The 13,719-nt window shown below is 33.1% G+C and overlaps 2 protein-coding genes across 6 annotated transcripts; both read right to left on the bottom strand.

Moving 5' to 3' along the window:
* Nucleotides 1-2,172: 2,172 nt before the first annotated feature.
* LOC107951846 (plastidial pyruvate kinase 2) lies at nucleotides 2,173-8,763 on the bottom strand. Of its 2 annotated transcripts, XM_016886996.2 has the most exons (12): nucleotides 8,358-8,763; nucleotides 7,303-7,590; nucleotides 6,614-6,779; nucleotides 5,403-5,537; nucleotides 5,140-5,250; nucleotides 4,947-5,035; nucleotides 4,633-4,695; nucleotides 4,350-4,525; nucleotides 3,831-3,933; nucleotides 3,547-3,695; nucleotides 3,227-3,335; nucleotides 2,173-2,623 (listed from the first exon to the last, which is right to left on the bottom strand). In XM_016886996.2, exons 1-12 carry the CDS (start codon nucleotides 8,592-8,594, stop codon nucleotides 2,516-2,518), a joined length of 1,734 nt encoding a protein of 577 aa, XP_016742485.2. In that variant the 5' UTR covers nucleotides 8,595-8,763; the 3' UTR covers nucleotides 2,173-2,515. The 2 variants fall into 2 exon arrangements, with proteins under 2 accessions (XP_016742485.2, XP_016742486.2); XM_016886997.2 differs by lacking the exons at nucleotides 2,173-2,623; nucleotides 3,227-3,335 and having other exon boundaries at nucleotides 3,546-3,709.
* Nucleotides 8,764-10,710: 1,947 nt separating this feature from the next.
* On the bottom strand, nucleotides 10,711-13,461 carry LOC107951847 (S-type anion channel SLAH2). Of its 4 annotated transcripts, none has more exons than XM_016886998.2 (6): nucleotides 13,248-13,461; nucleotides 13,010-13,128; nucleotides 12,433-12,921; nucleotides 11,580-12,350; nucleotides 11,458-11,489; nucleotides 10,711-11,370 (listed from the first exon to the last, which is right to left on the bottom strand). In XM_016886998.2, the coding sequence occupies exons 2-6, from the start codon at nucleotides 13,121-13,123 to the stop codon at nucleotides 10,995-10,997; spliced, it is 1,782 nt and encodes a 593-aa protein (XP_016742487.2). In that variant the 5' UTR covers nucleotides 13,124-13,128; nucleotides 13,248-13,461; the 3' UTR covers nucleotides 10,711-10,994. The 4 variants fall into 4 exon arrangements, with proteins under 4 accessions (XP_016742487.2, XP_016742488.2, XP_016742489.2 ...); XM_016886999.2 differs by having other exon boundaries at nucleotides 12,433-12,918; nucleotides 13,248-13,460; XM_016887000.2 differs by having other exon boundaries at nucleotides 13,232-13,457.
* Between the last annotated feature and the right edge of the window lie 258 nt (nucleotides 13,462-13,719).

The raw sequence follows: 13,719 nt of genomic DNA, 5'->3' as shown, positions 1-13,719 counted from the left end.
ATATTTTTATCTTTTCACATCTTTATATAAAATCAGTAAAAAAAACCAGCTAATGTGAATTTTAAACCTAAAACATCATTATGTAAATCGTTGCTTCATTTGATAACTTCCTTTGAATCGCATAAATTTTTAATGAATATATAATTAAGGTATACAGTTTTTCGAACAGTGTAAAATTATTACAATCTACATGACATTTTCTTTACTCTCTTCAATATATTTGTTTAAAAAAATTTAAACATATAAATTTTTATATTTTTAAACTTCCTAACATCATAACATTTTAATATTTTATAAAAAATACAAATACAAATTAAAAATATAATTAAAGTGCATTTAATAATGTTTATCATTTAATATATTTACTTATTTTTTTAATTCACAATTTAAACTATTTTATTTTATTTTATTTTAAATTGATACATACTAATATATAATATATATTAGTATTAATTTTAGATCATATGTTTCATAATACAATTGTATGTTATTTGCATAGTAATCATTAAGGGTGAGTAAAATTCGATTTAACTCAAAAAAATTTTAAAAAAAATTGAATTTCAAGTTAAACAAATCCTATTATACAAATTAATCTAATTATTTGAGTCAACTCGAATTTTTTTTTTGAATTTCGAGTTCGACTCCAGTTCGGTTTTCAAATTCGAATAAACCGAATATTAAACTATAATATTTTATATTTTTACCCTAAACTCCCAAACCTCTTTACTTTTCCCCAAAACTTTTACTCCCTCACTTTCCCCCCAAAACTTTTACTATCCTCCCATCCCACCCCTTCTACCCCAAACCCATTTCCACCTCCCCCCACCCCCAATTTTTTTTTGAATATTTCCCCCTAAAAAAATTACTTTTCCCCAAAAATTTTACTCTTTCAACCCCAAAATTTTTTATTTTCTACCTAAACTTTTACAGGTATTGTACAAAAAAAGGTTCATTTCTTAAATTATTTATAAAAATGGGCCACTAAAAAATTATTTATTGGAATGGTTTGAAAATAGTAAAACGCTCCGACGTGGACGCGTTTTCAAGGGAAAACGCAAAAAAGTGCGCTAACGGGGGCACGCTTTTGCCTGTACTCTAAACTATATTTTCAAAAGATGTAATTTTTTAAAAAATATTACAAAAATAGACCAATTTTTTAAAAATTTATGAGAATAAGTCTTTATAAAGACCTAAAGTGGCAACACTATTTTTTTTTGGTGTCACCAATTAATGTGAAAATAAAACTTGCAAAACAAATCCTTAATATTTTTAAAAAATGACCTCTTTTGAGAATTTAGTTTGGAGCACGAGCAAAAACACATCCCCGTTAACGCACTTTTCTGCGTTCCTATCAGCGCGCTTTTCTGTGTTTTCCCTTAAAAATGCATCCATGTCGGAGCATTTTACTTTTACTTCTCACCTTTTACCTCAAATCAAAAATTAAAAATCATCCAAAAAAATCTTAAACCTAAATAGTGATAATTTTGTACTATTTATATTATTGATGATGTTATAAAATATTCGTGTTAAAATTTTTTCATTCGATTCGATCAAACACTCCCCTAACCACTCTAATCCAATGATAATGATATTTTTTACCTTCAACTTTATATAAAAAAAAAAGGTCATTGTTTTCTCACCTCTTTGTTAATTTTGCTAACATGTATGCAAAATTAAAATTAATTTTTTAAAAATTAAAATATATTTTTTTATATTTTTAATAATTTATAATTTTTTAAATTTTAAAAAATTAATTAATTACTATCATAATCCAATCCACGTAGGTTAAAGAAATAAAATTAACAAACATAATTTTTTTTTCCATTTTGGATGACTTGATGCCACGAGTTATGTTGAAAATGGGCAAAAAAAATAAATGAATGAATAATTAAAATAACTAATCATTATGCCATAAAACAATTCCCACGACCAGGTTCGCGTTGGCCTCCTAAAACGTTATAATCTACAACTTGCAGGCTAACCGCCCAAAACGGATCGAAATGAGGCTAAGCCTATCATGTTATACAGCTTCCAGTTTTAACAAGCGAAAAGTGATTCCAAACCCAAAAATCCGATCTAATCCACCCATATTTGAATCTAATTTAACTATATGAGTTCGAATTGACTCAAATTAGAGTAACTCGATTTCACCTAATACAAAATCTGTTCGACTTAAAACCAATCTGCTCACTCCAACTGACATAGACAATTACATTCTTTTTACAAGTAACACAAGCTCAATATATCATATTTCATGCTCCGCCAATCTTTGGATACAAAATTAGGATCCTCTAAAATATCTTGTTTGGGGGGAAACTTTTAAAAAGAAAAGAAAACAATAACTAATAGTTGCATATACCAATATATCTCAAGCAAACCAAACTAATAGGAGACATACAGCCATAGATCCTATGACTAACATGACGTGAGGGAGTATCCCATACTCTTCTCAGAAACTCTCGGGAGGAAGTATAAAACTGGGTCAAATGGGCTCCTCTTTGTCTTTCTTCAGCCGCTACACTTTGCGTACCAGAATATTGTGTGTGGACTGGAATCGCCAGATCGGCTGTCTCCCGCTCTGAACAAGAGCCACCTCTTCTCCTTCCTTCACCATTCCTTGCTTCTGTACACCAAAACTAGTTCTTCATTGTGAATTAAGCACACACACTAGTTCTAGCAAGCGATATCAAAACTTGGTCTTTTTGCAAGAAATAGAATAAAAATAGCAGCAAACACGACCAGTGTACAGTATAATCATATGAACCAAACTCCAAATTTTACTGAATTTTGAACTGACAGACGATAATTATCCATACAGTCCATAGTCATGCCTCTTAAAAGTAAAAAGGTCATCAACTATTAGGAACACCCTTTAAGCATTTCAAATTTGGTTATCATGGAAAATCGCTAGTGTGGAAACTGAAAAGCAAGAAAAAAACCAATAACAACAAATGAGCATAAACCTCTATTGAAGGTGAATATTTACCCCTGCTCAAAAATTAATCCAACCAGGGTTAGAGTTTTGAGCAAGCATCAAGGCACCCTAGTATCAAAATAATACATATAAAGGTTTTGAATTTTGATTAATTCAGCTGGATACCTATAAACAAACCCTCTAACCCTGGTCCAAAGAATAATTTTGATCTAATGCATGCACAACTAAATCTATAATTACCAGCCAATTAAAAGGAACCTTCATAATAAATTCTCTCTGGTAAGACCTTACCTGCAACAAAGCTAAAGCAGTTTTAAAGGTTTCTTCAGCATCATCCGAGAACTCCATATATATGGGACATACTCCTTGATACAAAGCTAATCTCTGTTGAATCCTTTTCCTGCATGACCAATAAAAGTTATTGTCAGTCAAACTCTCAAGATCATACTCCTACCGGCTAAATGTTGCACTTATAAGTTGAAAGACGTTATCAGACCTCTTTGAACAAAAAGAAGAAAAAGAGAGAAACAAAAGGGAGGAGGCTATAACTTAGATTAAAAACAGAAATTATACTGTAACAAATTTGAGATTCGGGGACAGGTCAAACTCACTCATTTGTGAAGGCAAAAATAGTGCCAGAAGGACGATAATGGCTAAGTAATATAGCCATGAAACCAGTTCTAGTGAAGACAACAGTTGAGATTCCAAGAGTATTTGACATCATAGTAGCATGATATGCAAACATCTCACTCATATGGTTCTACAGAGAAGTAACTGCAGTAAGTATTGATAGTTAACAAAGAAAAATGCAGCATTAAGAATGTTGACCAAGAAACAAAAAAAAAAGGCATAAAACTTATGGAGACTGGAAAATGCATGTAACATGTCAAATGACCTTAAAAGCTTGACCAAGATTAGGTGGCATTTCACCGCCAGATATGGTTGCTTCAGTCCGTAGAGCAACTGTATGCATCACTTTAACAGCTTTCAATGGAAACCTGCAAGAAAGTGAATTCTATTTACTAAACTGTACTTAGGTAGAGTAATTTGCACAATATGCAAATAGTTACGCACTCAAGAGAAAAAGATAAAGCAAAGCAGCAGATATGACATTCTAATTTTGTCCCAAAAATATTTGGTAAGTTCATTTTAAGTACAAGTCATGCCCATATTCTTTTAAATTCACCAACTAGGATCCAAGAATATTCACAAGACCTTCCAGATTACCTCTAGGGAAATCTGTACATAAACAATTACCCCAATAAAGATCATTATTATTAGCATAAAAATGAAATTCTTACCTACTTTTGATAGAAAAATTAACAAGGGTTCACTTTCCAGAAAAGAAAAAGGTATGAAGAGGAATAAGTAAAAATAAAATTCTCAAATCCCATTTAAAAACTCAATAACTTACTTTCCGTGAGCCGTTTCTCCAGAAAGCATGACAGCATCAGCACCCTCACGAACAGCAATGGCAATGTCAGATACCTCTGCTCTGGTTGGTGTTGGGTGAACAATCATGCTTTCCAGCATATTGGTTGCCACAATAACAGCTTTCCCCATGCTTCGACATGTTCTAATGATCTCTTCCTACATTTGAAACGAAGTTCTGAGTGGCTAAATAAATAAAATTTCAGTTCTTTACAAGTAGTTTTGATGGTTTATCTTTTTACCATTCAATTAAGAACTAAACCAACCTGCAAAAGAGGAACCTCCTCAATTGGCAGCTCTGCACCAAGATCTCCTCTTGCAACCATTGCCTAAAATAGAAGAACAAGGATTACTTTTTACATATGACATGTATGGCTGAACTGGCAATAACTAGTTACTTTCATATCACATTACAGCAGAGAGAATAGTAAATAGAAGTAACAGCTAACTTTCCTAGATGGTACTCAATGGTTGAATGAAAAGTCTCATAATATTTTAGCACCAATTTTCCCAAATTTTTTACAATATTTTTTCAGAAGCAAAGACAAAGCTGAATGCATGAAATAGTTAATGTGATCACCGCATCAGATGCTGTTATAATTGAATGCAAATTTGGAATAGAATCTGCACTTTCAATTTTAACAATAACATGAATATCTGCATCGCAACCTGCCAAAAACAAAGGAGAAAGACAACAATATTAGAATTTAAGGCATGGGACAAGTCCACAGTTATTATTTTATTAAAAAGAACTATAAGCTAAAAAAAGTTACTCTGCAGATAATTCTTCAACTCATGAACCACTTCTGCATCTTTAACAAAAGAAACAGCATAAAAGTCGACTTTATTGTCTACTCCAAATTTTATGTCATCCCAGTCCTTTTCTGCAGTAAACCATCAGAAATAAATAATCTGTTGCTCCTCAAGATTTCTCAACCATGTATTGAGGGGAGTGGGAAAAAAAGGAGAAAGAGGAGAGGAAGTGGAAAAGCTACAAAGTAATTGAAAATTCAACAATGAAAATTCAAGGACCAACCTGTAATAGAAGGCAGCGTAGCACTTTTTCCTCGGACATTTAAATGCCGCCTAGATTTAAGCTCACCACCATCAATTACTTCACACTTCACTGAATCTTCTGTCTTCGACTTCACTACCAATGACATCATACCACCTACATTGTGAATCAAAAGTCAGAGGAGCATATAATCAACAAAAGAAGTGTGCTGAGATTTTTCTAGTGTTTTGTTTTCATAATCTAGTTCAGACTACTTAGCAGACCAAACTCTTGCTTGATAATGAAAGGATACACATTAGTCTGGAAATGCAAAGATGGTTATAGATACTTTTACTCTGGACCAGCTCAAGGTGTTATTCGATAAAAAAATTAAGTACTGAATTTTATAAATTTTGAATTTTTATAGGAAATCTGTTTGGTGTATTAGTAAAAATTAAGTACAAATTGTTAGATAATGGTATATCTTTATTTCCAAAAATATTTATTTCATAAATTTAATTTTATTAATTTAATGTTTTATATTATTTTGAATAGTTTTGGATAAAAGTTAAATATATTAAATTGAATATTTCATTTTTTAATAAAATAAAAAGATTTTTATTTCATATATACGTTTTTTAAAAATAAAATCAACTTAACATTTTCAGCATTAAGTAATAAGTAGTTATCTACTTACTAAATCAACACTTTAATGTAGAAAATTTTTGTATCAAGCAAAAATTTTATAGGGTTACCAAACGCATTTAGAAAATTAAATGTTGAAATTTTTCATTTCCAATACAATGAAAATTTCAATGTTTTATCAAACTCTAAGTCAACAGAATCAACATAATTTCTCTAGAATGCTAAAGATTTCATTTGTCACTTAGAAATGGCAGAAGACACTCCCGACCCAACAACAGCATCAGCACACTCCAACTAGCTAATTAAGAACATGGCAGAAGAAGTAAGACCCTTTTAATTCATTTCTAGATCATTAAATTCTTTCTTCAGCTAATGCTACATATTTGCAGCCTTAAGACTCTTGATAATTGAATCATAATACTAAAACCATATCATCTTTTCAGACTAAAGGCAAAGATGAGTTTGCACATGCATGCTTGCTGCTGGTGTCAGGGAAAAAAAAGGGGCAGGGGAGAGGGAAGGTATTGTTATTAACAAGCATATAAAACATCAAAAGTTAACGAAACCTGAATACTTTCACAATCTGTTGAAGTTTCAAGATAGCATACCGTCAACAAGAAGCATGTCACCCACTTCTACATCGTTAACAAAATCATCATAGTTGACACTAACACAATCAGGTGTCCCAACTCCTCTCTTAATTGTAAAAGTAAATTCTTGCCCAGTTGTTAATGTGATTGGTTGAGGCAAGTCACCGCTCCTAACTTCAGGACCCTAACAAACAGAGCCAAAATAACATAAGAACATAATAAATGAAGGTTTACAGAAACTGAACTAATAGAACTATCAGACGAAAATCACATAATATAAGTTGTATAATTGTTTCCTACAACACTACGTCCAACAATTTTAATGGCTCATAACCTCACAAGTAAAACACACGAATAAAGACAAAAACCATATGCACACACACACACATGCAGACATATATTTGTATTGCAGACTAATAAGTGCCCAAACCATATACTAACATACTGTCACTTGTACATACTTGGCAGTCTTACTCCAAAATAGAGTGTCATGATGACCATAACAGAACCTGTATCCAAAATCCAAGAAACAATTGGCATAGGTTTTTGTTAAGAACATTGTCTAAGATGACAAAATTCTGACAATAATTTTGACAAAGAAAGGTAACACCGATGTCTAAGTCTGACAACACCAAACTGTTGGCTCAAGCAACCTGGCATAACTGCTTTTACACTGTAAAAAGGTAAATGAAGTTGAGGGAACTTGCCTTGGTGTCAAGCATGATTGCGATAGTGTTGTCTTTGGATTGTGCATTATATTCCTTGACTAAATCAATAACTTTCTGATGAGATGCATGGTCTCCATGAGACATATTCAAGCGAGCAACATTCATTCCAGCCTCAGCCAATTTCCATACCATTTCCCTTGTGTTTGTTGAAGGACCAATAGTGCAAACAATCTTTGTTTTACGTCTAACAGTAGGCTTGGACCACATACCCACTGATCCATCACCTACTTGCTGAATCCCCCTTAACTGCTCATATTGCTCCTCCCTCTGAAGAAAAAAAGTAAGAAAAGTTACAAGCAATGATTTCCGGTGATTTTCTCTCTTCAGCTGTCCATGATAAGTTATTTGAGCATAGATATAATGGCAATTCAAAGCATAGTGACTATGTCATTCAACGGCAATGCCACCATCCTATACCAGTGTAAATAAGCAGAAATTTCAAGTGAAATACACTGTGTAATTCGAACTTCATCATTTTAACCAAACACTTAAGTTGTTATACACTTCAAGGTTCCTTTTCTTTCACCGGCAATGGCAAACAGGTGAAAGTTATGCCCCATGTTACTCATTATTCTCTGGATAATTTCTTTAGCACAAAATCAACCGACAGTGCACCAAAGACTGGCTTGTAAAAAGATCTCAGCGGAAATCTTGACTCCAGTCCTAAATATTTCTCATTTATAGTCCAAAGTGACCAGGAAGTTTCCTCATTTTAGAGAAAAAAAATCACCATTTCCATTTATGGATTGTGTAAGTTTCACTAATAGGACAATGCATTTTCGAAAATACAAACATGACCTTATTCAACTTGACACGCTCCATTCTTATAAAAAAAAACAATCAGCATGCTCCATGATAATATTATCACTCCACTTACATAATATCACGCCTATTGCTTTCTTAGCCTCTAGATAAATCAAAAAAGTTAACAAAGATCCAGTGCGTTTTTTGATCTTTTTTCTTTTAGCATGAGATGGCAGCAACCAAATTCATAATCAAAGCGGAAGGTCAGAGAGGTCGGAAGTGGGCCAAACCTTAAGTACATCCTCAGGTGAAACGGGAATAAGTTCAGGCTCGGCACGTGAGGCTCTCTTGGCAGTAATCCTAGAGTTCCTCGTAAGCACGACGGCGTTGCTCTTCCTGTGGTCAGGTAAGAGTACTTTGGAAGCGAAGGACGCAGGCTTAAGCTTCTCCACTGGGTCCTGAAGGGATCCGGAGGCCTTGCTGAAGTAGTTAGCACGAATGGATCTAGTGGCCACCACTTGAGCCATTGCTAAAATGAGAGATAGAAAGGGTTCGAGGGGAGAGGAAGGCGAGGGAGTTTCGCTGATAAAATTGAAGGTTGGAGAAATCGCCGCTAAAACAATGACTTTTAAAAGAGGAGGCTGCAGAATGAAGCGTGCCTAGTTTGTATCGACAAACACTATGCACCTATTTTATTCAAACTGTTTTTTTTTTCTCTGAGTAAGAATTTAATGTGAAATTATACATATAAATTTTAATTTAATTCAGTTATATATTTTTTTGTGATTTAAATATATATTTAAATTTTTAATTTTGATTTAGTTATATAAATTTTAAAAAATTGAATATATTAACCTATTTTTATATGTGATAAATTTAATTATTTATCTATGTAATATATAATCATAAAATAATATTATATAAATAATTATGAATTAAATTAAATTAAAATTTTATATATACAATTACCCATTAAACTTTATTCTTTTCAAAAAACGGATGGAAATTAGGCAAATTATTATTATTATTATTATTATTATTAAAACAAAGAAGACAACTTTTTATTGTTGTTATACGACGTCGTGTCAGAGATTCAACCCCTGATATCATTCGTCATTTTTTTGTTCAAGTGTCAGCATAACATTGGTCTTGTTCCGGGTTGGGATTGAAGTTGAACCCTCCATAGGATTTCCAATTTCAATTCGCCTCTCGTGGTTTTCCGCATATATCATTTATGATTTGACTTTGACAAGCATTCTTTTCATTAAATATAAAACTTGTGTTTTGTATTGGGTATATGGATTTAAATTTTTGAATTTTGAATTTATTTTAGTTATAATTTCAAATTTATCTCTTTAACGCTTTGAACATAAACTTTTTTTTAGTTAAATTTAACCTTTAACCTATTAAAAAATCGAATTTAATTATTAACATTTCCAAAAAGAGTCAAAATTTATTTTTCCTTCAGAGAGAATGTTAACTAAAATATTAAAATTTTAAATACAGCAACCTGTATGACGATCTACTTGTATTTCATGCTAACTTTTTGAATTTTTATAAACTTTTTGTATTTTTTTAATTTTAATTTTAATTTTAATTTTTAATTTTTATAATTTTTGAATTATTTGTTTACGTGACATATAAGACAAATGGTGTTATGTTAGTAGGATAAACACATAAATTGTCATGCGAGTTGTTACACCAACAACGTTAAAAAATTAATGTTTTAGTCAGTATTTCTATTAAAAAATAATTTGACTCTTTTTTGAAAGGTTAAGAGCTAAATTTAGCTTAAAAAAAAGGAATAATGATTAAATTGACAAAAAAATGTAAATATTGAATGCTAAATTTATCATTATACTTTTTACTTATTATAGAAATAGTAATAATGAAATGTATATATCTATAATATTAATAAAATCCCTGATTGAGTTGGTGTCACAAGTCAATCAGACACCAACTTGTTTGAAAATTACAAAAATGATCTTTCATATTTAAAATAAATTATATTATTTGAAGGTTCTTTTGTCCTTTTAATTAAAAAAGCAATAAAATATGTATATGGTGGGATTTAAATTCATGCCAATTACATTGGAAAAACTTTAAATTTATCACTCAACCAATATTTTATTTTAATTACTTATATATTTTAATTGTAGAGATTAGAAATGTGATGGTAAATTTCAAAATTTCCCCATCAAATAAAATATAAATTTGATTATTTTTATTTTTTTAGTGATATTTTGTACTTAAAAAGTTAGTTTATTAGTAGCAAACAAGTAATTTAATCTATTTATTTTAATATTATTTATTTATTTATTTTAAATAAAAATAAAATAATAATATGATTAAATTGAAAATAAAATTTAAATATTTCATATTATTAAATTAGAATATTAATTTAAATTTAAGTGGCATTTAAAATATATTTAAAAGTAACTAATGTATTACAATTTTGTGGCAAAAAAATATTGCATAAAAATAATGAAAATAAATAAATAAGAAAAAGGTAATATTCTCTGTGAGATAAATTTTAAGGTTCTTACTTTCCATGCCCTCTTTAGTGTCTTAGTGGGAAATAGGAATATGGCTCCTCTAATTTGATTGAATTACAACTCCCAATTAAAATTGAAAACTCTCCCATTTTTTAAACACAACTTTAGTTTTATTCAACGCAACAACTTATTACATCAACATCTGTCACGTACACTCTGCAATTTACAACTAATCAAACATTCAACACTTTTCTTCACCCTCTCTGCTGAAACTCCCACAAACCTTCCTTTCTCTCTACACACATGGTCACTGGAAACCTTCAAAACTCCAAATTGGACGTTCCTCGCATGTCTGACTGCTTAAGAGGCAAGAACCTGATGAAAGTTGAACCTAAGGCTGATCACAGTGGCACATGCATGAAGTTTCTAAACTCATTTAGCTTCTGCACTGGAAATTTTCAGCCCAGCTTCTATGTCTTTGGTGTCGCCATTTGCAAATTTCAAGAAAGTGTCAATGTCTGCATTATGCTCTGAGCTTCCATGTCTAATAAGATTGAACCACCTCCTATGAGATTTTGGTTTTCTGTCGCTAATAGCAATGGCAATGTCATTGGGGAAGAGGTCTCGTTGGACAAAGGCATGCAGTATAGTGGTCACAAGCAGAGCTGTTACTGTGAGTGTAGCAACAACAGATAGAATGACAGAAAGAGTTTGAGTTACTACATTTGTGACCGCACTTGAATATCTCATGGTTGCAATCGCAGCACCGGTCATCGGGAACGTGTACGCCCACCAAGCCAATGAGAATCTGTAAATAGAAGAGAAATTAGAATCAGGACTGCCTAAAACAACTTAACTATATATATATATAAGTTAGGGGAAGTGCTGCACTTACTTGAATCCTCGGAAAAAGTTAATCCGAACTGCCTGCAAAACATGGTACAAATGTGCAACACTTTAGCTTTACTATGTGTGCAACTTATAAGTGAAGTTAGATCAACAAAGTGGCTAACTTACTAGTGAGAAATAGAGGAACAAGGCAATGAAGTAGGCAATCCGTGATCCGTAATCGAAGGAGCCTTGGATGTTGGCCCATGCCATTGAAGCAACACTTGGTGCTGCAACAAACAGAAAGAATACAGGATGGAGCTCTTTGGGGAGTGTTTCATTTGTTGGAAGTCTCTGGTAAAGGGTTACAAAAAGGACTGTATAATGAGCCAATCCAACTGCAAAGAAGAATATAGGGCCTTCTTTAAGCCCCATGGATGCACCTAATAGTGCTCCCACAAAGTTCCCAACAACTGAGAGATGGTTGGAAGGATTGGCCACCTTGGAAAGTCTTCGTTGACCACCTGACATCCACTGCCCATAGATTTTAAGCTCCAGACAGAGGAATGGCGTCATAAGAACATACCATAAAGCTACAGGCAGGGATGAAGCAACTGAAGGTGGCACCCCAATAGCCAAGAAGAGAAGAGATATCCAAGGAGCAAAAAAGAAGTTGACTCGGATGGGATGGTAATACTCTCTACGAACAGCTTCGAAGTAGAGTACCACTTTGGTAAGGTAGATGGAAGCAACAATGGCTACCAGAGCGACAGATATCCACCATAGGATGAGATTTACAGTGAGGCTGATGTGAAGAAAGTTTGTAGAGGTAGCAGTGGCCAGGGTTTTCCACATAATAGCTTGGCTGCTAACTCCCAGACAGATACCAAATGAAGAGATTGGATACCTAAGAAGGAAAGGCCAAGTCTTGTCATCTGGAAGCACAATCTCCTCCGAAGCCTGTCAAGAGTGGAAAGAGGTCGTTTATTAAAATCTCTTAATTTGGAGTAAAGGATTGGGGGAAGATGGGCACATTACATACCCTTAGGGTCTCCAACTCTGGTCCTTCAAGTGCATCAAAGTATCGGTCCACAGGTAAGGCTTCATTCTCTGAAGGTCTCACAGAGTCGTCTTCTGATTCACTTTCCTGCTGCCTTCCTCGTAAATTGGTTAGCTGCCTTTCAAGTTTCCCAGACCATGTTTTGAATGAATCGAACCTCTTGTCCTTGAACTTTTTGACGTTTGGATTTTGATTCATATTAGCTCCCTCCCCAAACACTGATCCTTTGGGCATTGGCTGAGACAGAAACTTGACTCCTTTAGGCTTTGCCTTACTACCCACACAAGATTCCGGAACTCCATTCTTGAAACCTTTGGCATTGTCCTGAACAAATAAAACATTCTTGGTGTCTGCTGAGGTAGCTCCTGTAGGAGATGAAGGCATGCTGATTGAAATAGAAATCTTCCTCTGATGACCATTGGGTTGAGAACTATTGGTTGGATTTGGGAAAACAGGCGTTTCACCTTCCTGCTACCCAAACGTAGCAATGAATTTCAAACATTGAATCATCAAAAGAGACCAAAGTAAGAGATGGCATATACCAAAAGATGTAACTCACCATGATGCTATCAAAGCCAGCCACTTCGTTGGATGATATAAGTTTGAGGAGCTGTGGAACTGGTTCAGCATATTCCTGCAACTCTATTGAAACCGGATTCTCACCATGATCCATTGCACCTAATTAATGGTTTCAATTTTGAAAAAGGGTCAGCTATATTACAGTATAACATCATAAAACCATACTTGGATATAACGGAAACAGAGATTAATGAATGCAAACCTCCAAACTGCTTCACCTTGGAATATTTTCTGGAAAAATACCAGCCCTAATCTTATGAGGCCTGGAGATATGTGGAATGAAATGTGCTGCCCAACAGTGAAAGAAAAACAAATAAGAAATGGGTTAAATAGGAAGTTAGAAAGAGAGAGATGTATGGAGCAGAAAAGAAAAATATCAGAAGAACAGATGTGGTCCAAATAAAGAAGCGCAACTAACACACGTTTTCCAGATACATAGGGTGACAGAACATATATATATGTAGAAGAAGGATGTTGTATGGCTACCATTAGGACCATAAATTCACTCCAAATGTTCCAGCTAGTACTCGGTTTAGAATGTTTTAGATTGTTAGTTGATCTGCTAAGGATTACAGAGTTAATTGCGCTCACGCACCTTGTCATCTTCATTATTACCTGTATTCCTATGATTTTTTTAATCAAAATTAGGTTTGACTAAATTAATTTTATTTTCAAACACAGAGGCTAAAA

This window comes from Gossypium hirsutum, chromosome D08, assembly GCF_007990345.1.
Source record: "Gossypium hirsutum isolate 1008001.06 chromosome D08, Gossypium_hirsutum_v2.1, whole genome shotgun sequence".
NCBI classification, from domain to species: Eukaryota; Viridiplantae; Streptophyta; class Magnoliopsida; order Malvales; family Malvaceae; genus Gossypium; species Gossypium hirsutum.
The sequence above is the reverse complement of the archived record's forward strand: the minus strand, read 5'-3'. Positions and strand labels throughout refer to the sequence as shown.